The sequence below is a fragment of the Phasianus colchicus genome, chromosome 4, assembly GCF_987193195.1.
Source record: "Phasianus colchicus chromosome 4, bPhaCol1.hap1.1, whole genome shotgun sequence".
NCBI classification, from domain to species: domain Eukaryota; kingdom Metazoa; phylum Chordata; class Aves; order Galliformes; family Phasianidae; genus Phasianus; species Phasianus colchicus.
In genome coordinates, this window is record NC_143439.1 from 27,635,374 (window position 1) to 27,662,868 (window position 27,495).

General features: G+C 41.1%; 1 protein-coding gene across 8 annotated transcripts in view; it reads right to left on the minus strand.

Moving 5' to 3' along the window:
- Nucleotides 1–27,495, minus strand: part of ARHGAP24 (Rho GTPase activating protein 24) — a 199,959-nt gene that overhangs the window by 122,968 nt on the left and 49,496 nt on the right. For 4 of the 8 annotated variants that reach the window (XM_090138997.1, XM_090139000.1, XM_031596669.2 and 1 more), the window contains exon 2: nt 1,916–2,115. In XM_090138997.1, the coding sequence (XP_089995123.1) occupies nt 1,916–2,095 (180 nt within the window). In that variant the 5' untranslated portion in view covers nt 2,096–2,115. Of the gene's footprint in view, nt 1–1,915; nt 2,116–2,893; nt 2,917–20,874; nt 21,907–23,538; nt 27,462–27,495 lie in introns of those variants that run through there. The other 4 variants (XM_090138998.1, XM_090138996.1, XM_090138999.1 and 1 more) reach the window with 4 other exon arrangements.

Consider the following 27,495-nt stretch of genomic DNA (forward strand, 5'->3'; position numbering starts at 1 on the left):
TTTCAATTCAGTTTGAGGGAAAATAAAATACCCATATACCCCATTAACTCTCTTCCATTTTCTATTACATTATTGTCTAAATGAATCATATCTAGTAAGAAACTATTACTTGTCCTGAACACAAATCCAATAGTACGCTGCTAGTATAATATTGACATAATGCTGTTCTCTACCTCCTGACAATATCTTCGTACACTGGAAATTGATCCTATCACTTGACTTTTTCTCTTTACGTCTCCACTAAAAGCACACCAGGGCTCCTAGAAGGTCACAGTAATTTTCTTACTGAATTGAATGCAGCAGATCCTTCTATGTACATAGAAAAAGCACTTCCATACATGGTATTAAGCTTGGGATGTATTTCAGCAACCAATACTTGTACAATTTGAGACACTGACTAAACACTATTTGAGTTGGCCCATTCATTTTCCAAGCCTAACAGAAAGAAACCTTTTTATCTGCGGGCATCTTCATCAACTATTTCAGACTTACATTGTAAACTCAAGCAAACTCTTACCTAATGACATCAACCACTACCAAGCTTATCATCGAAATTAGAAGATCAGAATATCCACCTCTATCTCGCAAAAGGGATGCAGCAAGTGATAACATCTCCTGAAGTAATGGCAAAGAAATTAAAAAATTGTGCTCCATAGTGCTGTAAAATGCTCCATGCAATACAGTAGCGTCACCTCTCAAAAAGCAACAACATCCTCCTATGCAAACATGCTGCCAGATGTCAAGTGCTAGGAAGAAAAGCTGTACTTCCCAAAATCTGGGCTGGCTCATAAACACTTTTGTTTTGATGGCTGCTTTTCCAACTCTTGATTATCAAAATTATTAGAGATACATTTACTTCCCCAAAATTATTACTTCATAAAACACTCACACTGATGTATAACAAGTAATGTAAAAACACCATAGATTATTTAGTTAACCTATGCTGTCTGACAGTGTTTTAAGAGGAAACAGTTACCAAGGCTGTCACGTGAAAATGATGCTTTGAAAGCAGCATAAACAAGTACTTTCTTTGGGAACAGGACCTCAAGACTGAATACTTTCTTAACACATGCACCATAATTGCACACTGTAAGCTGTGGCCTTTACTATATAGGAAGCTGGATTAACAAGTTCTACATCTCTCAAGTCACTGAGAAAATCCACATAAACATAAACCATCAGAAATGTAATAGACAAAGATATGAGTGTGATATGTATTCAAACATCTGCACAGACAATTCACAGAGCATTTTCTAAAGTCGCAGATGGGGATGATCAACAACTACCACACTGCTGAAGGTGCTAGCACAAGATTTCTCAACTTATTATCAGAGGGGCTCAGACTTGCCCTGAGCTAAAAGGCAAAAAAGTTATTTACTCTGTTCTCATGGCACTCTAGAGATAGACACCCTAAAGCATGCCTGTCAAAAAGTTAAATAAGTAAGAAAGTAGATGAACATTAAGGAGCAGTAAATTACCATACCAGAACCAGGCAGCAAACAGAAGTCTAATCTACACTACAGATGGCAAGGTATCTAGGCTACAGTCTTAGGGGATTTCCTATCTGTAAAGACACAAAGTAGAAATACTCCAATATTTTAAATAGCAAAAAAAAAATACCCAGTACCTTTTAAAAGACAGCTTATCCATACGCCTCAGGTAAGTATATCACACTGATTTTTGCCACTTGAGCTTTGTTTGGACTACTTCCCTTTAAAAACACTGTAATGAGAAAACCTGACTGGGAAAAAGAAACTTTAGAGATCGTATGGGGAACCATGCAACTGCCAAGGCCTGACTCGATTCTGCATTCACAGTAAACAAAACCTCAAGTTTTACAGAATCCAAGACAGAGAGGGAGAGGTTTCTTAAAATGTGATAACTCCACTTATGTTAACTTAGGACTGTCGCTTACCAGAGGCTTGACTTCATCTTCATCTTTGAAATAATAAAGCTGGTCCCCTTTGAGAACAAACCAGCGTGTGTGCCAGGTCTTGACGAAGCCTCCTTGCTTTCGCAGCCATCCACACTTGATTGTGCCATGCCGCCCTTGGCTTGCAGGGGGCATCTCCACAGAGCCATTGTGTTCGTCCATACTGGGTCTGAGCAACTCTCCTGCCCAGAAGAGGAAAAGGGAAAAAAGTCAGATCACAAGCCAAGCTGTAACCTGTTCATTTTCAACAAAACTAGAAAACAATCAAGCCCTGACTGGCACCCACCAGCTGAGCAAGTACTACTCAGCTACAAGAGACTGCAATAGTGATGAAATTAGTTGTCGCAAAAAACAGAAAAGAGGCAAAAGATTTTTTTCAGCTAGTGCAAGATATCGTCATTGGCACTGAGGAAGACATCAGCTTTTTTCTCAAGGTTAGTACTGCTGGATTATGGGCAGTAAGCAGCAATGAATTGACAGTACATCTTCATACTGAAGAAGGCAGGATGCTTCCTACTACTCACACCTCATTCAGCATTATCTGACATATCTCTACCAGATAATCCAGCTTTTTTTTTTTTAATAAAGTAATGAAGTTAATCTCCCGGTATGATGGACAGTAAATAATTAGATATCCCATCACATAACCGATCCCCTAACTGGAATTTATCACAGATTAGAATCATAGAATCATTTAGAATGGAAAAGACCTCTAAGATCACAAAGCGCAATCATTATCGTAGCATTACCAAAATGATTATCTTGGACTACATGTTGCTCCTTGCTGCATCCCTGCAGAAAACCCAAGCCAGCTTGATCTATTGCTGCCACTTAGGCCAGCCTCCATGCAAAACCAAAAGAAAATCTTAGGTAATTACTTGTCTTAGTGCAGTCTTAAGGAAACCAGGTCCCCCCAGACCACAAACAGGAATCTGACCACCAGAGTTACAACCAACTTACTACTTGGGTGAAAGGTATTTCTGTTTCATTCCACAAACACACTGCACTAGTACTGACATCAGTCCTTGAGCTAAGTATTTCTATTTAACTAGACAAGCAAAGTGTTAATTGACTTATATCTCCTTGTTGATAAAATATACCAAAGTATTTCTGTAGTACTAAAACAAACGAGGTGCAGGACAGACAACTTTCCACGAGCACTAAGTTCTCACATGTGGGAGTAAGATTTCCGTTAAACTAATGTGATATTCTATACTTCGACACTTCCCGTACAAACGGCCATATTATTTCTTTTATCAGTGAAATGATTCTCTGCAGTATCTAGTTCCAGCCACCCAACACATTTTTGTTACACATTATTATAGTCAGACATGAGACTAAGTTTATTTGTTGTTTTCCATCTCTCCTTTCCTTTCAGAATCTGCCTACTACTGACCAGGCTGAATCAGAAATTCCAGCAGCTGGCTCACTTTCACTAGTTGTTTTTACAGCTGCTTCAACAGCAAGATCATAAAAATAAATTGCAGTAATATCAGGGTGCTGGCACCAACGCAGAGAACAAGGTGCAAACAGTATGTAAATAACATATGACAAAGTGTGGAATTATACCAACGTACTCCAAGCCCTCTCACTCTCAGGAGATGAGGTAGAAAGTCATACATTTTCAAGCACTGAATTGAGCATATTCCTCATGCTCATCTTCTGAGCAGGAAATGCAACTTGCACTTTCTGCCAGAGTAAACTCTATAGACTTGGCCAGCCTCCAGCCTAAGTAATGACCAGAGTCAAAGAAATCCTACACAATCCATTCACTCGTGGCTGGCTGTGAGCAACATTCTCAGGGTTGCCTAAACATTAAGAGAGAAATTAAAATACAAGGAACATTCCTCAGCCCTTCTCACTGGACTGGCTCAAAGATCAATATCAGTACCAACATTCTCCATGCTCCAAGCAGAAGGGCTGTGCTGGTGCCGTGCACAAAGAGCAGGGAAGCATTTCTTCTCAGCTACTGCTCACTTGATACTTGAAACATGGAACCGGGCAGCTCCCACCAAATCTCAGCCCTTTGCCAGGAAATTGTTGGAAAAGTCATTAAAACACAACAAATCCAGTTACACTGAATAGTCACAGGACTGTAACAAGATACATTTGGCAGGAAACCCTGGTTTGCTGTATGATCTTATTCTCTCTGAAATTTCTCATGGCCTAGAGAACACATTTACAGCACGCAAAGTTGCACCAGCTTTCCCTTCCAGTAACCCATCTCCACTCTTGCCATCCAACCACACACTGTTTCTTTGCAGGCCAAGGCCAATCTGGACCCAAATGAATCAAGGTGAGAAGCCTGAGAGCACTGGCCCCAACCACCTCCTCTGGCCCAACAATTCTGCTCTCCTTTCTCCCCTGTTGGCAAACACCACAAGTCTGCACAGAAGTTACTTCTCTGCACCGGGGGCATTGAGAGATAACCTGCAAAAGGCTCAGATTTTCCATCAGCAGCAGTCTCAGTTTTTCGATGAATAATATCTGCCATCTAAATATACACACATTTGTGTGCCAAAATCACAAGTCTTTACATCACAAGGGTGCTATATACAACTAGGTTTCAATATTTCAACACTTTAATGAGATACAGCTAATTTTCCAAGCAATGTCTAATTTTGGGTTCCTTTCTGCTTATTTTCCCTGAGCTGCGTAAGCAAAGTGTCTAAGTTTAAGGTTCTCAGCTTCTTTCAGGTACAGAGCACTGCCTCCAAGCACAGAATTTCCTTTTGATTCTTCCTTGTTTGGTCTGCCTGAATAAAAACTTTTTAATACTGTTGAGTGAAGACATTGTCAGCAGTTATCCTGCACTACATCTGAAGACACCTGTATCTCTGAGGCAACGTGGGACACATTTGTGAGCAGCTGCTGCAGGCAGCAAAAGATTGTCCTACTTCTCCCTATCAGGGCACTTCAAGCCAGGCACTATTCATCAGTTGTGTATACGAAAGGAAAACACATGCCAAAGAGGTTAAAAAGTACTCAAAGAGAAGAGTTGACATTCTGCTACTGCTTAGCAACCATTTTTACACTGCAAGGAGAGTCTCTCAAGTTCTATTACAGCAAGGACAGATTTTGAAGTATTCCTGCCTTATACTTAATTCAAAAGCTGTGGCCATGCACTTGCCAGTGGCTCTCCAAACACCTTTGGAACGCACGTTATACTTTCATCCAGTAGGCTGCCTGAGACATCTGAGAGCCTTTCGTGCTACTGGCAGTAGCAGCCCTAATCACAGACATCTGGCCACTCTGAATTCCCCATTCTTATGTTTGTCTTATCAGGAATAGGCTGAAGATATTTTGCTTGAAATAATTCACTTCCAAAGCCTACATAATTCTTCAGCAAGACAAAAATCATAAAAGCTGTGTCAGATTAGAGAAGGTCTGATCCATAGTCCAGTGAAGCCAACGGAAAGACATTTCTCAGTGCATTTGGGGATTGGTCCCAAAAAGAAGGAGCCAATACTTTTGCCAAGATGTTGAGTTCATGGTCAAATATAACACTTCAGTACCTAGGTTGAATTCAGCATACAAACTTTTCTAAGTATGCAGTTTACTTACACAGATCCAAGCATAACTATAAAAAGCACAAATAAAAGAGAATTTTAAAAGACTATTTGAACGCATTCGAATCTTACCAAGTTACAATTAATATCAGTTACCAAATTCTCTTAGGATTCTTAGGGGAATAGTACCTGAACACATCAATTTCTGTGTATGCATATATAGCTTCTGTGGTTATGGTGGGTGTTGGCTCAGATACACACAGTATAAGCCACGTAAATGAGATGTGGACACCAGCAAGCCTCTATCACCATTTATGGTGCCAGCAGTATCCATTCTTGTATGAATCTAGTCACTGAGGGACATCAAATAAACTCACGTTACAGGAATCACGTAATGATCAGAATATCAAGAAACACACACCACAATATATTTGGGACAGCACACATCCAAAACTGGTGGGAAGGAAGCTCTAGTATGCCAGATGCTCTACAGTTACTGCTGAAATAACAAAATAACGGTAGTGCCTGGGTATTAAGCATGGCCTTTGATACAAAATTCTGGTAAATTTGTAGAACATCTTGCCACTCATTTTATGTCCTTTCTGCAGCCAGCATTGAAGGGAGCTCTGAATCACTCCTAAACGCATAATTTCTCTACTTGCCAAAATATATTTTCTCTCCACAGAGCAAAGTCATATTGGTTTCCTTGCTAGAGAGTGTACTTAGGTGACTTGATTATTTCTTTCCAGGTGTCCTCAGAATCTGTCAGTTCCTGCTACATACAGCAAAGCAATTGCTGCAGCTCAGTGACTACAGCTTAGTTCCATAACATACTTTGGGCAGTTGTTCCAAGGTTGTTCCTACTGTTTTAATACAATCTTCAGATAGACAATATTTATCCTTCCATCACTTTTGCAGTAGCAGGAGGTATAACAAAGCTGTACAACTAGGAGCCCTTTGTCTGTTACACTTCTCTGACAACTGTAAGCAACTCTGTTCTTTCCACCACACCTCCTCATCCGGCTGAGGATTTCCGAGTTAAGATGGACTCCATCTATAAAAGACTTGGAAAACTGTCACATACTGGCAATATAGTTGGTCTAGCTATCTCTTCCCAAGTGCAGACGGCCTGAAATAGTCTGATTTAGCAGCAATTGCACACCACTAAGAAGAGTTTTGAAAGCATACAGAGGAAGTTGTAAGGATAACACCATCTCTGTCATGTTTCTGCAGGTTACTTATTATGCATACTGTCAGGCTTTTCCTCACTTTGGATCATAGAGCTGCAAGACAAGGCTGATGCTGCCAGTGTGACAGAGGAAGTGAAGGTATGAAGGAAGCAGAGTGGTCACACATCTTCCAGGTTTCTACCCAGGCTTCCGCTTCAGGCTTGTTCTGTATAAGTGGTGATACTACAGAGAAATTCACACTGCAAGATATCATCTGTTACAATCTGAAAAAGCAGACAAAACAGAATAGATAAAGAAGAACCACTGGCAGCTGAAGGGTCAAGTGATGTAAGACGGGCAGAGAACTGCAGAACAGTTGGCAAGTCAGGCTGAAATGCTGAGCAGCTAAAAGGTCAAAGAGCAAGTCAAAGGCAGCATCTGGAAGAGCAAAAAGATCTTCCAGCTCCCAGATGTCACTCCCAACTAATGAGTACACTGCCTCCAAGCATCTGACACTGAAAAACCCCAAATCCTGTTTACAGCTTCATACTTTACATAGAGAGAGTGATCACAAGGACAACTTAAAAACAACATAATTCACACATGCCACTGGTGAATACTTCAGCATTTACAGCATCGTCTTACAAAAGGGAATTGATTAAGAGATCGGTCCAAACATGATTTCAGTACATAATCCTTGAAGTATAAAAAAAAATCTCTGGCACTACTCTTTGTTCTCAAAGACTGACAGCCAAAAGCATCCGGGTATGGAAGTCAGCAAGCTCTCAGACAGCAACGCAGCTGCATGCCCTGGTAGGAAATCCAACACAACTTTCCATGCTGTCCTTCTACTCTCACAGCAGTTGGAGCTTCCTTTGTTTCTTGTAAAACTGACCAAAATAATTAAGATGTTGCAATTACATTTGCTAAGTGTGCAAGCAGGGGGGAAAAAAAACAGGGTTTAGTTTGTTAGCAGCAGCAGCAACCTCCTCCCAGATCTGCTGCAATTGACTGCTTCCTCAATGCTTTCAACTCACTTGCTCCTTAGCAAAAACCTGGAGGTCAAGTAAACATTACTCCCCTTTTGCACGAAGCATGCTCCACAACTAGGTAGAGAAAAATCCCCTGTAATCACCAGGTCCCCTTTGCACCTGCACCAGCAGCATCCCAAGAACAGCTCTAAGGGCACATGTCTGCAGGTACATCGCGTGCAGCATGCCTGCAAGCAAGCATGCTGACAGCAGAGAAGCCTCCATGGACTGTATGCAGGTAGCAAGCACCCACCCTCTTTTGCAGCACAGTCTCAGGACCACAGATTGTCAAGTCAGATTCAAAGGCTCAGGTTTGGCACTCTCAGGTGTGCAGCCCCTTCCATTCATACTCACTGCACCAGCAGAACGAATATTTATGTTTTCCCTTCATGCCAGCCTCAGCAGGACCTAAACTTAACATAGATTTACTTTTGAGCAGGAATCACTCCAGCTCTAATGCTTTTCAGAAATGTTTTATGTAAATGGTAATTGCCTCTGTCACTTGAAAACATTAACCATACTGATGAATTTCCACACTACAGAACTGAGATAATACAGTCAACATTTTTAAAAGCCTATGTCTGTCTTTCCATGGAGAGAGCCAACACAAAATAAGCACCATTACTTTCTAGTTGGTATTTCCACCTTCAGCCCGGGAAAGTATTAATGTGTACTTACAAAGTTAACGTTTCACTTCTTTAAAACCAAATTTGCAATAGAAACAGAGTCCAAAATCCTTTATATATTGCAGAAAGTAGTACCAACTCTCATACCCTCTAAACTGTTTCAGTTAAAAAAAAGATGCTGCAGTGCTACTGCTAATGAAACCACTGTGGCACTGCCCCTTCTAGTAAAGCTCCCTGCTCACAATATCCCCATCTTCATTAACATTTGGACAATGATCTTAGAGATCTCTTCCAACCTGACTGATTCCATAAGCCCTAAGCCAGCCTCAGGACACATAGCCTTGACTCTCAAAGTCAAGTATGCTGCAAAAAGAAAAGTGGTTGCATTAGCCCCCCAAGACAGACACAAAGGAACACCACAGCAGGTCCTGAATTTCCAGGAATGGACTGAGAACATCCATGTTTTTGTAGTTTAATGTGTTCAGCACCTCCTTTAAGAGTGGTGAGCTATCTGGAGAACATGAGGTCCCCCCTACTGTGAATGACAGCTCATTAACAGCATAAAACAACATAAAGCTTAGTAGCATAATCTACCTTCTCCTACCAACTCCCTTCACAGCAGGGAGAACCTGTGCTTTATGTCTTGATCCATACAGCAGGGTATCAGCATGCCCAAGGGGAAGGACGTTACCAAGCATATTCAGAGGGCCTTGCTATTTTACAGTGCTGTAGTCAAAGCAACCAAGAACCTACATCCTAGCTCTCGCTGCAGAGCCATTGCACTCTAGGATTTTTAGTGCCATGTACATACTGGTGAGAGCTGCTATCTCATCTTTTCCATCTCTTTGGTGGTCACTGTTGAAGAAAAACAGAACCAAGTCAAATTCCTTTCACAGAATAAATGAGGTTTTCTGTCTCTCATCTATTACAAATATCAAAACTGCCATTGCAAAAATATTTTTTTGGAAGATCACATTTTTTCCACACCAGTAACCTTTATGCTACCTGTAACATGTACTAATACCATCCTGCACTTCAAAAGCAATGTGTTTATCAGTGCAGGATACCACCAGACATTCAAATCAGTACCCAACAAATTCAAGCAGCTCCCTTACTTGCCTAAACACATAAATAATTTGTTTTTGTAAAACACAATGCATTTTGAAAAGTATGAATTCTGTAAGGTGACTTCTAAGTGCCGTTGTCAGCACCACAGATCATTCCATCAATCAATCTAGTGCAGTGGAGTTGGGTAAAAGTTTCAGGTGCGACTTCCTCTGTTTTATAACTGTACGTTATGTGCAAGTTTTCCCATGAAACTGTATAACCAACCTTTAGAACAGAAAGCAGAAATGCCAACGTAAGGGATTTTAACTCAAATACCTTCATCCTGAGCAGCACTCTGCGGGCACTGGACTGTGGTAAGCTCATGATTTCAGAGAGAACACCAAAGAAGGAAAGAGGGAAGGCACACTGATTGTGCACACGTGGGCACACAGTCATTTCAGGGGGTCCTAAACTCTCTAGATTAGCAATGGCTTCAAGTACTGAGTGTCTGGAATGCATCTTATACTTCAGTGAAAACTTGCACTAATGAAAAAACACTACATATTACAAAGCAATACAGTCTCACTGATAGATTGTTTGCTACCATTTTTTATCCTCTGAATACTTCATTACTTTTTCATTCTGCTGTTCCTCTAAGTTAGAAAGCAAAATATCCTAGTAGCAAGCCTGCTTATGAACAGTAACAATTCTGCTTATGAAAACTGTCTTGATTATACCAGCTTGAGTTATCCCTTACGTAAATTTAAAAACCAATTTGATCAGAACAGATACAAGCTTGAGTAAGATTTTTCAGTACATCTCCCAATAGACACAGTGGTTCAAGACTGTACTTAGCCTTTTATGAATGCAAAAATGTAAACTGACTTTTTCTGAAGCTAAGACAGCTGGTAAAAAACAGTGAAAAGCACTTCATCAATTGCATTTTTCCAGGAAAACAGACACTGGTACTCGTGAGGCTGCAGAACAGGTGTCCTTTACTTTTTCTTCACATTTCTATTTTTGTTATTTTACAGTCTTGGTCGCTTTGAAGACTTAAGATCACTGGTGCCATTTCAATACTAAGAGTAAGCATCAACACATCCTAGACACTGCATTTCTGAACAAAACATTCAAGTACCTAGAAAGTTCCCAAAGTTTCAAAAATTTCAAAAATAGCTTTAGACATAAAATACCCAGATTCAGCAAGCTGAGAAAGAGTCGAGCATAGTTGACAGATGTTAGATTTATTCTGTTGACAGCATTCAGCTTCCCTGGCAATAAGCTGGTAAAGATATCTGGAAAAATGCATACAAAATTACAGCAGTGCTTAACAGCACCAACTCTTCTGAAATCTTAATCTTAAAAGTTCTTATTGGAGAAGTTTGCCTCTTAGAATGGTGAAATTTGTCACATGCTTCAGTGAAATGACAATGAAATTAACTGAATTGCTATTTGTGACTAGGATTCAAACACAGCTGTCTCATCTAGGTTGCCAGGTTGGATGTGGCTTTGGGCAGCCTGGTCTAGTGGCTGGTGACCCTGCACATAGCAGGGGGGTTGAAACTAGATGATCACTGTGGTCCTTTTCAACCTAGGCCATTCTGTGATTCTGTGATTTATGATTCTAATCTACTCCAAGGCCAGCCTAAGAGTCCAAACACACAACATAAAGTTATCAAACTCTATCAAATGCTTTTTCACTGGACATGAGAGATCGTGGACATCAGGTCATCATGCAGGTGCATACAGAGAGAGCAAGGGCAGGGCAATAGCTCCTCCATACTACATAGGTTGACTAGAACCACAACTATTAGCTCTAATATCAGCCCACTGCACCCCGAGGCTCAGCCCATGCTGCAGAGATGTGGACCATAGCCTATAAATAGATAAAAAGCTACAGTGTGGAAATCCTCTGTTGTGCACACAGAGGAACAACTCCAATGCAATGCTTTCATTTGCAGTGAACATGCAGCTATATTTCATCAGGAACGAAAATATGTTTCCGGCATTCCAGCTCTCTGCTAAATTAGACACAGATGATGGAGATTTTTTTCCAAACATATGGAAGACAATGCAGCTGAAGTCTCAGCCAGACCTTGAGAGATCCTGTACATACAGCACTAAGCTTTCTACAGCACAAAGGGGATCTAGAAGGCTACTACTGTGCTTTCATTCTGTACTGTGATTTAGGATGATATTATGAGACTGAAATGTTAAAAGAAAGTAATAGAAGCCTTTCAAGTGCCCTCAAAGTCAGATGTCTGTGTGTCATGTATCTGGGCAACTTCTGTTTTCAATGGAAGCCTGATCTCTACTTCAAAGAGAGGAAGTTAGGCAAAAAGGGAAAGAATGTACACCTAAGTGCTGGCAGCCCCGGGAAACTCAAGACCAAAGGGCCATATCCATCAATTTCCCAACACTCTCAAGACATACCAAAGACTACAAAATACTTAACCAAGAGCAACTGAAGGCCCAAGCTCTTGCACTCCTCCATCTCTGCCACCAGTTTATAATCTTTGCTCATTTAATTATTTGAATAATCACATAGAAACATGAATTCTGCACATACATTGTAATATAACTTCTGATTGCTGCAGTCAGCAGTTTCAACACTTGGGATCTTCTGAAGTAGAATGTAAATTCTGCATGTGATATCTTTCTCTGCTACTTTCTGCTTGTTTCAAAATTTCCTATGAACACAACAAGATGGTGTTTCACAGGAAATGCCTGAAACATTCTCAAAGGAGCACTCATTTCTGGCTCGAGAGTCACAGAAGATTTGTGAATGGGCTTAAAGATGAACAGTTAACCACAAGATTTCCATGCAACCAAGAACTCTAGCATTCAAATAGTATTAAATATTTCACTAGGACTATTGACCAGAGTATGATAAGTAGGACTAGGACCAGAGAGCTACTGAGCTAGCGATGCAGAGCTCTTCACACAATGACATGATTTATGTATATACAGACACCCCAAAGATGTTGGGTGTTAGCAAGTCTTCCTGTTCTAGCACTGCTGGTGCACATACTATTAAAAAAACCACACACTGTAAGCAGATGGCCTGTCTGCAAGGTCCTTTGCACAGGAAGTTTAAACCTTTTTATGCTGGACGGAGAAGAGTGCTTAAATTGAGTTTCTACAAGCAGTTTTCAAAGTACACTTCTCAGTAGTCTTACCACAGGTGGAATTTTCACCTGCAGACAAACAGCTACCTTTCAACTATCAGGTTCAGACAGAACTGGCACCACAAAGGACAGTGTAATAGAGTCCTCCCATCCACACTAAAATTGATTGTTTTTCTCAAGGAAGACACTAAATGAGCTAAAAATGAACCTGTCTCACAATCTAAGATTTGTCTGCTATACCCAGAAGGCGTTTTGATTTGCAACCCTATAGCAATATAGACATTATTACCACTGTCACAGTTGCACAGATCTTTGAAGAAGCAGATGTAATAAGTGGGTTCAAATTCAGAGAATTTTTCCCACGGATCTGTCACTGAAAAATCATGAACAGAACAAAACTGAACACAAAGGTGTACAGCCTCCCCGTTTTAAATTGTTTTTCCAACCCTGAAACACTTATGAACCATTTAGTAGGAATCTGAAAAAAGTGAACAAAAAAAGTGAAAAAAGTTAAGAGAAACAATTATCTTTCCCTGTGATATTTGCTACAGATAACAAATTCTGCAAGATGGAACCACAAATACAACAAAAGAAGTAAGGAATAAAACACATCAATTTTAGAGTTGATCAACTCTATCGTCTGTTCAACCCGAAAGCCATCGCAGAGCAAGGATCAAGTCCTCTCTGAAGAAATCTACTTTTGCCAGGAGAGCAAAATGAGTATAACAACCAATCTAAAATTGACCCTACATATTCAGAGTTTACCACCAGTGCATCATCACACAAATCACAAGAGGTGACTCAAAACATAGAGAAAACATCACAGCCAGCTCTTTCAGCCTAGAAGAGAATGAGACAGCAGTAGGAAAAAGAAAAATAACAGATAGCTCTTCCATAGTATTATAGAGGCAATTTTTACATATGATTTTAAATGAGTAACAATATAAGCAAAGTAGATATTTATCATGTTGATTACTTGATGCTGATACTTGGCAATAAATCTTTGTATGTGTGATTTACTGCCAAATTCATGTATAAGCTCAACTACACACAACAGTTTCTAAGATGAATAGCATCATTTTAAAGTTGTTAGAGCACAATTATGATCAAACTCCAACCAATCCATACCAAAGTTTCAGCTTCACATTCCAAACCCCATACCTTTCTGAATATCTTCTGTTTTCAAATTTGATTTCAAGTCCTACTTTCCATTAAAATCGGTCATTTCAGAAACATTCTACTACATGAAAATTCAATGCAGAGTATTATTACTTACATACTGAAAAACAAGCAACTTCATTTTATTTTAAAACTAAAGATATATATATATACATACATATATATGTGTATGTATGTATATATATACACACATATATACACACACTGGGATATATATATATATCCCAGTAATGGTCACAATTACGCAAATGAGCATTTTCTGGTGGGTCTTCAGGAAAGTGGTTGACCAGCCCTGTTGCATATAACACCCAAAGGAATATTGCACAGCTCCTAGAAATAGGAAACCAACAGCATTAAATGGTGGCAAACAGTATCAGTAACGCATCGTCTATGCAGACAGAGCACTACCCTTACACTTGGAACATGCAGGCAGAAATCTGACCCTGTACCCGTGTCATGCTTAATATGAAGGACTAAGTCACGGTTTATCCCTTTTATTACTCAATTGAGAACCACACAAAGCAAAAGAGAAATAGAAGGAAACTGAGGAGATGTGACCATAGTGGACAGACCAAAGGCAATCTAGACACAGCTGGATGTTATGAAAGCAACGTATTTTCAACATGACTTTCTATTCTTCTATCTGGCAAACGTGTATTGTATGTGCTAAAACCTAACCCCGGGTTTTTTGAATTACAGTTCAGAAATACAAAATACCCCAGAAGAACACACAACCTTTGCTGGTGAAAACAAAAGGCCCATGACAAACAGCATAGCACAAGATAAAAAAATGTTTTAAAAGGAATAGATTTCAATACATTATTCCAAAACAAAGCTGTCTAGTATCATCTATGCAGTTCAGTGTACAGTTATACTTTTGCAGAAGAAGAAAGGGCACAAGCAGCTCTTGCAGCAGTATAACACCTCCTGAGACACTGCTGCAGAGCCTGGGGTACCCCAGCAGAGATCTCATCTGGGTTTTGGAGGAGCATCCATCCAGAATGCACCCCAGGAACCTGATTTTTACTCAAGCAGCCCTGCAGTAAAGGTTATTCCATACAAACATTTAAAGCTTCAGTCTGCAAAGCAAAGCCTTCATAAGCTGTTTTGGCATCCCTAAAGAATATGGTCATTTGGAAGCAATGAAACATTTTACACAACTCAGATTTAGTCCAAGCTACTCCAGAGTTTTCCTTTCGATCCTAAGGAAATGGTTGCTCTTGGATAGAAGTGCAACTTCAAGATGTAAAAGATTATTTGATCCTCAAGAGAAGCAGAGGAATCACTTTTGATAGTGAAAGAACAAAGGACACATTTATTTCAGCCTATTTCTTGCATGAAATCCACATTTTGAAAACACATTTTGTCTTCTCTAATTAAAATAGTCTGAAAGGAATATAAAGTAGACATAGATCTCTCTCCATTGCTGTTTCCTAACAGCAGTAATATGTAACAAATTATTTCCAAACTTGCTCTCCAATTCAATCTGAAAAATAATAAATCATACCAACATATTAGCAGCTTATTTTGGGTGTTTGATTTTTCTCACTGGAGACAGAGACAGCTTGGAAGGCACTCAGGGCAGAGGAATGAAGATGAGCATTTGGTTGTACTGACGCCATGACAGCCAAGAAAAGAATACAAAACATTCCACAGATGTTTAGAGGGTGCAAATAGCAAGAAGAAAACAACTTAAAGGGAAAGATGACAAACATCTATGCACTGAGGCAGGAAAGGCAGTGGCTCGTGAAGTACATCAGCTATGTCCATTGGCAGCTCTATAAATCAGTGTAGTCATCTTCCCACAGCATGTGCAAGCAAGCAAACGCTGCCTCATTTAGGTAGCAGGAATAAAAACCATGCTCCATGTCTCAGCAAAAGCCCTCCTGCATCTCTCCACTGCTTCAGAGCAAGAAACACAGGCACTGTGGGCACAAGCGTGGTTACTTTTTCCATGCTTCACCTTCATCCATATACAGACTAAGAAAAAAAATGCTCTGGATCATATTCAGACAACTTCATGATCCTGACAACTACAATACCATAAACCGAAAGCTTTTGTGATGATTCCATACATTAACACATCTATATTCTGAAAATAGGATTCCTTTACTGTTTACCAAACAATTTCCCAGTATTTCTACAGCCAATTTTTTTTTTTTTTTTTTTTTTTTTTTTTTTAAGTTTCCCAGAGGTTTGAGATCTGCATGGTTTCTCATCAAGATCACAGTTTTAAGTGTGGTTCCAGTGTTACAAAAGCACAGCAGTTTAGGTCAAAGCATCTTAGTACTCCTCACTGCTAATTATTTCTATTTTGACTTGTGTTTTTTCTTATTTTTACAATGTTTTGTACAAAGACAACAGCAAATCTGCACAGGCTAAAACATCTTTGAGCACTGAACCCAATCCCTGTTGCAAGCAAGCTGCCAAGACATCACCAGCTGCACCTGGGGCAAACACTCCAAGCCCCTTGCTAAGAGCTGCTGTGAGGGAAAGGGATATTCAACAGTTGCAGCAAAGTGCTGTTGATCATGGAGCTCATCCCAAACCTCTTGATGCACAGGTGTGCTCACCAAATACATACACACAATTTATTCTGGCACGGGCTGCAGTGAGCACTAGCTTGTAGGTAGCCTATGAAGACACGTACACTTGAAACCTTCATTACCTTCTGATATCACAAGATAACTTTTTACTTATTTACTCAAAATTTGCCAACCCTGCACAGCCACAGAAGGGCCAATGAAAATCTGGCCCTCCAGAAGAATGAGAAATTAACTCTTATAATAGCATTCGTATTTAGCCATCACAAAAGTTTGCAAAAGTCTATTGTCTCAACAACAATAAAACATTTCTGAAGAACAGCTTCTCTGCATTAGCTATAGAAAACAGCAGCACTAGCATAACTATGCAAAAAAAGCATGAAGTTATCCTGTAGACCTTAGCTCTGATTTAATTACTACCGAATAAGGACTGAGACATTCACAACATATTTCACAACTTGCTATGCTTAAGCCTATTTGCATGGCTCTTAAAATGTTGCAACATACACGAAATGAGAACAGGAAATTAAGGACTACCCACTGAAAAGAGGGTTTCATTTTAGGCACAGCTCAGAAGAGCTGGCAGCTTCAAGTTCAGCAGCTTGCCGTTACACTGAAGACAATTCACAAAGCACTGCAGTGGAGAGCATCTGTAATCACTTAATTCATTTCACTTCTTTGTTCCCCCACCCAACACAGCATTTTTGTGAAGTGCCACCCTAAACCATTCAAAGTTTTCTTGAATTCAGCAGTCAGATAAAATCTCTTGCTTGATGTTTGTGATCAATAACGTGATCCTGTGTCTGTTCCCTGACTGATAGAATTAATTTTCCTGCAATCGTTCACTTGCAGACTGTTCACATTTATCACCTCATTCCCACAAATGCCTTACAAAGTTGAACAGCTGCACAGATACGGGCATTTGTGCTGCCCAACAACAAAGCATGGCTGTTAGCAGCAAGCAAACACACTGAAGACATGCAGCTTGGGTAAACTGAAGGGGTATGAAAGCCTGGAGAACCATGGCAATTACTCATTTTTCTTCCACAGAGACTTATTTTTCCCCCAGCCCTACCAATGACATCATCCTATTCATACATCTCATCTGTACAGACACAGAATAAGGTACGTCTAAACACAGTTCAGCAGCACTGCTCCAAGAGGCACTGATTCAACACCCTGCTCTTCCTGTAACACCTCTCACATCCCACAGCCAATTGGCAATGACCATGTTGGTAGATCCCTACTCTGTACATCTTGCACAATTATTTCTGCTCAAGGCCAGGGTGAATGTGGCTCTGGGCAGCCTGGTCTAGTGGCTGGCGACCCTGCATATAGCAGGGGGTTGAAACTAGATGATCATTGTGGTCCTTTTCAACCCAGACCATTATATGATTCTATGATCCCCTTCCAACCAGAGCAAATCCATGGGGTTTTCTCAGCAACATGGGACAGACCAGAAGGTGACAGAAGATACCTGGGCACAAAAATGCTAAAGCTATAGTTTCTAGTAATGTTCTCTATCAAGAAGTACCTGTTGCTAAACACACAGCAACACAACATCATACATCAACCCAACATCTGAAGATTCCATTTGTTAGCTGTGAAAATGTTAATAAAGTAGTATGAAATTCACATGGCAAAAGTTAAGCCTAGATGCTACCAGCAGAAACTGAATAGCAACAGGTCCTGGGCAACAGCTTCAGGATCTCCAAGCCAAAGTAGCTCTGACTTCTCCACAAACAAACAAACAGTGCACAAAAAAAAAAATCACTGTTTCCTTTCGGTGGGCTCCTTGGCTGAGAAAAACCTATTTAACAAGTGAATTCAATGCTAACCTCTGTGGTAAGACTGAGGCTTCAACCCCCCCACACACACACTTCCTACTGTCCATTGCAACTTCAGAGGCCACAAGACTATTCAGCAGGCTATTTCATGAAACTTTTCCAACTCCTCCACCTCCATTTCCTGCTTCACAAAACTCACAGCTAAACCAACCAGTCATCCTAACATTACAATGGATTGCCAAGCCCCTTCACGTGTGCTGCTGTCCCAGGACAGGGAATAATTACCTTCCATTCTGCTGGAAACCAATACCCTTCTGACAGAAACCTGGGTAGAACCAGTCCCTTCTCATATCAACTTCCAGCAAAAACACGGTCTCTTTCTTGAGAGATCTTTCAGCACCACCAAAAATATCACAAGTTGCAGTTTAAAGATACTCTCAAAGAGCTCTGTAAAATTTTAATAGGCTGGTTAAAAGGGGAAGAAATTGCAGGATCATGTCATGATTTCCACAGTATTTTACTTTTTCCTACCTTAAGAGCCTTGAAAGATCATACAAATGACCAACTAGCCAAAAAATATCATCTTTTTGTTCTGCTGTCAGCGAGTTCCAGAGCAGGCAGTTTGCTCCTATCAGTTTCCAAGTGATGTGTCTAGGCATCCAGGCTGCACAGCTAGGAGAGCCATTCATGTCTTCTGGCTTTTAAATACATCCAGAAAGCTTGTTTAACAAGCCTATTTAGCACTGATTTCTTTTTTTCCCAATAAGTCATCTTCTCAATTTTTTTTATAAGACCTCTACCCAGTCATTGTTAGTCCTCTACACTAGATGCCAAAGAAACTGTGCTCCTGCCTGCTTCTAAACCCACAGCAAACTATATTTTCCAGGTGCCCAGAAGCACTCTCAGCTTGTTTCTGAGCCCCTCTACATCCTATGTTTAAGCCTACCCATGAACTTAACACTGACCTAAAAGGACCTTGTGACAACTCCGTTTCTGAGCTCACATCCCTTAGTCTGCACAAATCCTTTTACTTGCACTGTTGCACCCCAGCCAGCATTCAAGAAGTGCTGGCTGTAGCTGTCAGCAATTTCCTCAAAGAAGGGTTTTAGACATGCTTGCTATTTGGCTTCCATCCTTCTAAGCAATTCCACAATACCATCAGTTACTCGCAAGTGTGTGCAACACTTCATTCCCTGCAATCATAAGAAGGTGGATCACAAGTGAGAACAACCTTATGTACTGACATAAACCAATACCTACTCTCTTACCTACTGATCTACCCTCAAGAGCATTGGGTGGGTAAATGCAGGCCTTTCAACTCTAGCTGCGTGTCATAATTTCTGAACAGCATAATTTCTACATAGACAGGAGAGGAACAACAGACAGGACAAGTTTACCTACAGCATCCTGAAGTTCCACTGTATCAGGCGAGGAGGTTTCACTGATAGTCGAAAAAGTAATTCTTGCTGGGAATCCCAAACCAACTAAACTTATACAGGTAATTGTCTGACTAGCCTAGAAATTCCTTCATCAGTAGATGTAGTTAACATATCCTGGTTTTTTTCTGTGACCATGCCACAGTTAGAATGGGCCAAAAGGGACCATTCTTTAAGCAAAGTTGTTGTATTGCTTTTTTTCTACGCCATCTCATCTACCTCTTCATCCGCAGAATTAATCACTTAAAAAACCAACAGTGGAAAACAGAAATCATCTCTCGAGATGAAGAGGAGGTGTGTGCCAGGCATGCTACAGAATAGGACTTCATAGAGTTTGGTAACATGCAAATAGAAGTTCTTCAGGATGCAAAGATTTACATTTAATGGGAATTATCGCAGCACTTTGAGTACTTCAAAGCTACGTTATGAGATGCACACAAACCATACCTCTCAAGGAACCTCTGACCCCAGTAGGGATGAAAGGAGCAACAAGGCCATGAATCAGTAAGGTACGCAACTTCATATTCACATTAGAATGCTATTTAAGGCAACATGGCAGAAGAAACTGAACAGCCCACTGGTCTGTCAGACAGAGCAGTCTATCATGTGGCACCTCCAAGGTTCATAACAAATGAAGCTTTTAACATACTGGACTTTTTCAGCAAGTACAAAAAATTCAAATAAATGAAATCAAACCACTCCACAGTAAGATGTTATCATAAATATCACACTTGGCCTCTATTCTGCCCTAAGAGCCACATTGTACAAAGATATGTTGCATAATTTCTGGTTTAAGAGAAGTATTGCCAAGCTTCAAGTACCTTCATAAAGGAGAGGTATGACTGAGCGAAGGCAAAGTTTCATTTCATCCATACCGAGTACCATCAGCCTGACCAGGAACCAAGCTGTAAACCCAAGAGAATTCTGCTTCTTAATGACATCCTGCACTGCCACAAAGGCAAGCAGAGCTACCAGATCTCACAGAACACATTTCAGCTAAGAGCTTCTCAGACCTCAACTTCTGCACGTATCAGCACAACCCAATTGCTCTGCCCAAGTCCAGCAGCACTATCAGCCTGTGAGCACAATCAGACTGGTTCCCTGCTTGTCCTACCTATGCACGGCAATGCCTCTCTGACACCTGCCCATTTTTCAGATCCTCAGAAAAGCAACTGAAATGCCACTCAGTCTTGCTGACATCCCTCAGCAGCACTGCTTGCAGCTTATTCTTCCAGTTTTCCTCCTGCCACTGTAACAGCATGACCTTTTCATTATTGTTTCCTTGCCCTGGACTCATTCAGTGCTTGGTATAATGGCAAAGACTAGCAATTATTTCCTTTACTGGTTATTTCCATTAGGTATTGTACACTATTTCATCACTACTTACTGGACACTTATGGAGCAACAATAATGAACGTGTCCTTGTGGCTAGAAATGACACCATTTTCTATTACTCCCTAAGAAAAGGAAGAGAAGAAAAACTCACGTCTCAAAGCCTTTCTGCTCACACCGGGCGATGAATACCTCCGAAGCAGTGTCCCAGGAGTGACAACATCAAATAAGGTACAGACATCTGACGGGAGCCTCGGCATTTAGAATTCTTCCTTCTGATGCGAGCAGATGATGTTAAACTCCTGATGTTAAACTCCTGTTCTGCAGTTCTCCAGTTGCCAAGGGCAGGTATCGGGTGCTGTGAGCCTGCATTGTACAGCTCTGCTGCGTGAAAGCTTAATCTCGTTATGTGATAAATAGTCTTGACACTGAACGTGCCATGTGGCGCACACTCAACTGGCTGCTTTAGTCCCTTCCCCGTGTGAGTCCTGCACTGCAAAGGGCAGCACCACAGCTGATGCTGCATGTAGTAAATCCTAAGTAACAGCTGACCAGACCAGAGTTGAATTGCCACAGCAAGCAAGCAGAATTGCTTGCAACATCAATGTTGTGATATCGTAAATTCTTCAGAATTAGTCAGGTTCCCCAGATGCAAACTCATGGTTGATTTGCTACAAACAGAACCCTCAGGAGGAAAATAATGAAAAAGATCTTGCTACAAGCAAGATGGGGGTTTGCTGCTGGCTGTATTTTCATCCTGGCACACCACGTAACACATATGAAGCATTCCTGCAGTAAGGGACAACTCTGCTCTTTCGCAACAGTTCATGCACACAGAGCACGACCTTCCAAATCATTAAACACAGCTTCTGAAGCCAGCCCCATGGTTACTTCCAGAATGAAAAAGCACTGTCAAAAGCTGCTGTAATGTTTCCCCACACTGCACCCTCCACAGTCCCCAGTCAGGAATTCCTGACTGCAAGAAACCTTTGTTTCACATCCCAGTTCACTCATGGACAGCCTATACCCATTTACTCCTGCATTACCGTCTAAACTAACAGTGCCTTCCCACTTTCACTAGCTTATATAAAGCCAGTTCTGATTCCTTCATACAGACAAGCTTAAACAGATAATGGAGCAACCCAAAAGCACCTAGTCCTTTTGCTTACAGATAAATGTGGTTTTTTTTTCCCTTCAGCTTTCAGTATTTGAAGCCTTGACTTGTGGCAGTGCCTTCTTACAGCTTCTTGCTGTTCATTCGGGTATCCCTTGACAGAAAAACTCAAGCTAGGAAAGCCTGCTGGCATAAGTCCTTGATCTCTATTGTATAAATATGTGCTATTTAAAATACTATTTTTCACACATTGATGGAGTGACTCCATTTTGAGTGCTGTACCTGAAACTCTTCACCCCATGACAGTACAACTGAACAATACATTCAAGTGTAAAACTAGTTTGCTTCATATTTTACAGCTATCTCCCCTGAACCATGCTACTGCCCAGAGCACATGCATGTGAGCCATTAAACTCACTTGAAATCACATGGTTTTGATTACCACTCTCCATTTACTTTTTCCCCCCTTTTCTTTTTTAACATTCAGAGTTGAGCATCTAAGTCCATAACCGCTACAAACTAAAGCAAGCTGACATTTCTTGCATTAAATTATTTCAGAAATTTGGGCTTCAAGCTTCTCAAACCCTGTGGTAATGAGGACACATTTCATAACAGTTGAAAGTCCTTCTTCACGTTAATAATTGCTTAATTGCAGATTAATTCATTGACTTTTACCTAAACTGTATTTTAAATGCAGCTATCGAGTCTTTGGAGTGCCATACAACAAAACTGTGTGCTTTTACTATTTTTAGAATAATAGAATGAATGGCACTGCAAGTAAACCTGTCTTACTGCAAATACTAAAGGGTATTTTCCCATATAAACAAAGAAAATTAGTTCCTAGCCTTACAACAGTTATTAATTTGCAAGGCAGTGTTGTACTATATTTTCTTTCCAAAACTTGATTTTCAGCCAAACTTCAGACCTATTATTGAATTAAGCTTCTTCAGCAGGACTTCTCCCATTCACTTCTATACTCAACAGATTATATATCACATCAAAGTTACTCAACTCAAAACACCATGCGCTCCAGCAGTGCTGATGATTAAGGTCCCCAGTACTACAGGGAGCATCACAACACCAAGCTCATCTGCAAATTTCACATTCTAAGAAATTCCTTCCAGCTCCACTAAATGCAAAACCTAAGCAGGCTTTTTACTCACAAGCCTAAAAACTCCCAGTCCTTAAAAAAAAAAAAAAACAGTTGCATCACTGTCTCTAAGCCCCAAAATAGGTCTTCTGACACCTTTATTTATCTTAATGCTTAAAAGAAACTAGAGAAGGGGAAAAAAAGAAAAGTCTGTGGGAGCAGCTGCACAAATATTGCAGCTGCCAGAGACAGAGCTACTCTCCAGCATCCAGATTTCATGTTTTGTGTTGTGCAATACACTTTGCAGTGGATAACCACAGTGACTCGCATGCACGTGACGCAGGGTTTTAATCTCAGTTGTGGCTGTGAGAAAAAAAGCTCCATGCACAGCCACCAGAAGACAACACGCTCAGGTCTGTGTGCTTAGAGAGTAGCGGGGCATCCAGAGGCCTAGGGGAAACTCCCAGACATAAAGGTTATGGAACAGATATACTGCTTGTTGTGACTACGTGGACAAACACCTTGAAACTATCATAGAAAGCAAAGTTCCTTATGGTACAAAGATTTACATGAACTTTTTTCTCAACATGCTTCAAATCAATAAAAGCTCCTACCTGTCCTAATGCCCACGCAGTTCCCATTGAAGAACAGCAAGCATTCCAGGACAGCAAGGGTCTATGCCAAGCTGTCTGCTGCAATCGTTCAGATTCTTCGAACAAGCAGCAAAAATATCAGGTTATTTTTCTCCCTGTTAATGAACTTCCAAACAAAACAGAATTGTGACAACAAACAGCAGCCCAGCACGCTACCTTGGGCTGAAGCTTAGGTCTCAGTAACAAGCAGAACTAACACAAGCACAGGATGTCAGTCTCAACTTGCTACCGCCTTAACTCTAGGTTTTCCCCTTACTAACCACAACTTTTTCCAGCAAGTATTTGTGCATCTGAATTATACCTCATTTAAATATTACGTGGACACAGTCCTACCTCCTTCCATTTCTTGCAAACCCACCACTCCTGCTCTTAGATATACCCCTCTTAGGGCTCCTGTACTAGTAGAAATGTTACCTCTTCTCTCAGGTAAGCAGCAATAGGGCCAGAGGGAATGGCCTTAAGCTGCAGCAGGAGAGATTCAGGTTGGATATTAGGAAACATTTCTTTTTAGAAGGAGTGGTGAGGCAGTGGCACAGGCTGCCTAGGGAGGTGGTAGAGTCACCATCCCTGGAGGTGTTCAGGAACTGTGGAGATGTGGCAGTAAGGGGATGGTTACTGGGCATGGTGGGGATTTGGGGGATTGGTTGGACTGGATGAACATTTTCAACCCTGATGATTTTATGATTGCTATTCTATAAAATTGCCTGATCACCCTCCCAATGCCAATCAAGCTTTTTAGCTTCTGCAGAACTTCATGCCTGCTCCATTTGGCAGACAAAGATCAGCAATCCAGTCATACTTCCAACTGCTCTAGAAGAGACAGCAAAGGTAGAAAAAGGACAGGAATGAACCAGTTAATTCTTAGAAGCAAAAGACACAAAAGACATCTCTCCTAAAGATGTACTTTTCTTAAGTGACGTGACATTTAACTGCACAGAACTAAACATAGGAAAAAAGAAAAGTATTTCATCGCAAGAAGCTATATAAACACTGCCAAAGGAATTCAACACAAGTTGTTGAAATTTGGTCTTGTTGGGCCACAACACACAGAAGCCCCTCTAAACAAAACTGCACTGCAGTGATCAGAACAAGTTGATTAAAGTTAACAGCACCATGCTCCTTCAATACCCCCAGCCTGGTAAAGAGTGGCATTTTGATCAGAAAGGCCCAACAAAACCAGAGCTGGGCTGAACAAACAGAATGAGTTCAAACAGTTAACAGGTAAATTGCAGACCATGACTGCAGATGAGACACTATTTCAGTGCAGGTGGTTTGCAGTCTCAGGGGAACTCACTTATTTCACTGCTTAGACAGTGGCTTAGAAGTAGAAATAAGAACTGTGCAGCTGACAAGTAGCAGGGAAGCTGCTAGAGACAAACAGGAAAGGCAGCTGACAGCCACCAATCTGTGCATTCCTCTTCAACAGATGCACGAGTGGTAAAGAACTGACAACAGCCAACAGTGCTGGGGGTCTGCTCAACACAACCACCAGCATCACCACAAGGTGATTTAATGAGGACAGAGGAAATTGCAATAAATCTTCGTATTGCAGCAGGACTGCACCTAAAGCATCACCTCCAGTGAAAATATTCAAACGTTTAGAAGTGTTTCAGAGAACTAGAAAGCATTTCAAGGAATAAAGAACTGGAGAGTACGTGGACAGAACTGGGTTTTCCACTTCTAAAAAAAATTCTGAGAACTTAAAGAGAATACATCCTTCACTTTTTTCAAGTCTAACAGCTAAATTAGTGTGTTCACCCAGAGGAGAGTTCACAAACAAATGCCAGCCCAGCACTACAGTTTAACTGCCACAATCTGCACCAGGAATTTTTAAAAAGAAACTCAGGTCAAGCACTCCCCAACCTAATGTATATAAAGCAAAGTAGCAGCAGCTCCAGGAAGAAAGCATATTTCTAAAGGCCATTCGGTCACCATAAACACCAAGAAACCTGCAGTGAAGACAGCTAAGTGTAATAGGATGCAAATCACTTAAAGCTACACACTGTGAATTACAACTCTATTTTTCCCCCGGTGCATTTAAAAAAAAATAAAAAAATCACATACTGAATCAAGCAACAGGAGCTGAAGAGGTCCTTAGAGCTGCTATGTGCTATAGCTGCACCAAGAGCTCACAGTGGATTTCTGTTTCTTGTTACTTTAAGACAACCTCATCAGGAGCCCAACCTATTACTTGGGAGGCAATTCTCTTGAAGGGATCTCCATTTCTGTCTCTGAACCCCATCTTCAGGACCAGGAGTTAAAGCCACCTTCACACACTTAGCCTTTTGTGTGCACGCATGTACTTAAAGTAGGGTTAACTTTGGAATTATCTCATTTAGGAATAGAAGCAGAGAAAAGTCCAAAGAAAAACACAGCTGGGAAACAAGGCAGCAAATCAAAGCAGCAGCAGACAACTTTAGACATCACGCATGAAGACACACAAGTTTTAAGCACATTTATTTTTAACGCAACCCACAGTATCACACAGTGGAAGATATTTTTTGCAACAACAAAGCCTGCCACAACACAAGAATTTCATGGGAATGGAAGATCAAACTTTGCTTTTCTCTTTGCCTGTAACTCCACACAGCACTTAGCTGATTTCATAGAATGGTTTGGGTTGGAAGGAACCTTTACGACCAACTAGTTCCAACTCTCTGCTGTAGGCAGGGACACCTCCCTCTAAACCAGATTGCTCAGAGCCCCATCCAGCCTGGCCTTGAATGCTTCCAGGGAGGGGCATCCATAGTCTCGCTGGGCAACCTGTTCCAGTGTCTCACACCCTCACAGTAAAGAATTTCTTCCTGATATCTAGTCTAAATCCACCCTCTTGCAGTTTAAAACCATTTCCCCTCATCCTGTTTCTACACATCCTTATGAACAGTCCCTCTTTTTTCTAGAGGAGGGAATTCTGGCACTTAGCTTTGTCCCTCACATAGGTAACATGCCCTCCCTTAACTCTTCACCCAAGGGGAACCTTATCCCTGGATACACAGAAAGAGAGTGTCACCATACAGGTACAGAACTACACCACCATGAAAGCACTTAATGGCTTCATAACAGTTGATTTAATAGGAGTTATTGTCTTCTCCCAGTACAAACACAATTCAAATAAACAGTACACAAATTCAGAGTATTGCCTCTGTGCTCACACAAGGAATTAATTTGGTTTCTTATTTCTACCTACACAGGATGAGGGCACCTAACCAAAAAAGACCATGCAGCTTATTTCCAGTTCTCTGTTGTGCAAAGTTTCTAACATCACATGCAATTTATTTGCTGCTGAAAAAGCAGTCCCACCCCTCATCATGCATGCACGTTACCAGGAACAAACAGGTAAATGTTCTACACATCTCAAATCATGAGAAGAAAAAAAAAAAATAGTGCTACTTTATCTCAAAAAGAAATCTGCTCGGTAACTCTAAAATCCGCTGAAGATTCCCTAACTCGTGGGCGATTACAATCATTGTAAGTTTGTCCCAGAGAGCCTGTTATCTCTGAAAGCTTACTACAGACATTTACAAAGAAGAAAAGAGATGTTAAGACGAGTATCGCCAATCCGAAGACTAATATTAGCGTGGGGATGGCAGAACGCACAAAGGGCTCCTTTTGATACCGACTCCCACAAGTAGTAGGATCGCACATCTTTCGCTCGCACCCCCTGAAAGCGACAGAAAGGCGTGCTGCTGTCGGGTCTGTGGGAAGGCGGAGAAGAGCAACGCACAGCCGCACGGAACACAGCACCCCTCGGCAGGGCAGAGCCACCGAAGAAGCACCGACAGCTGCCGCCCCTCTGCCTGCTCGGCAGCAGTCGTTTGTCCGCTGTACCGCTCCGTTTTGTCACCCCGACGGAAATCACAGCCGCCCTACCTGCCCCGCTTCCAGCGGGAGCCCCACAGCTCCCCATCACGAGAGTTC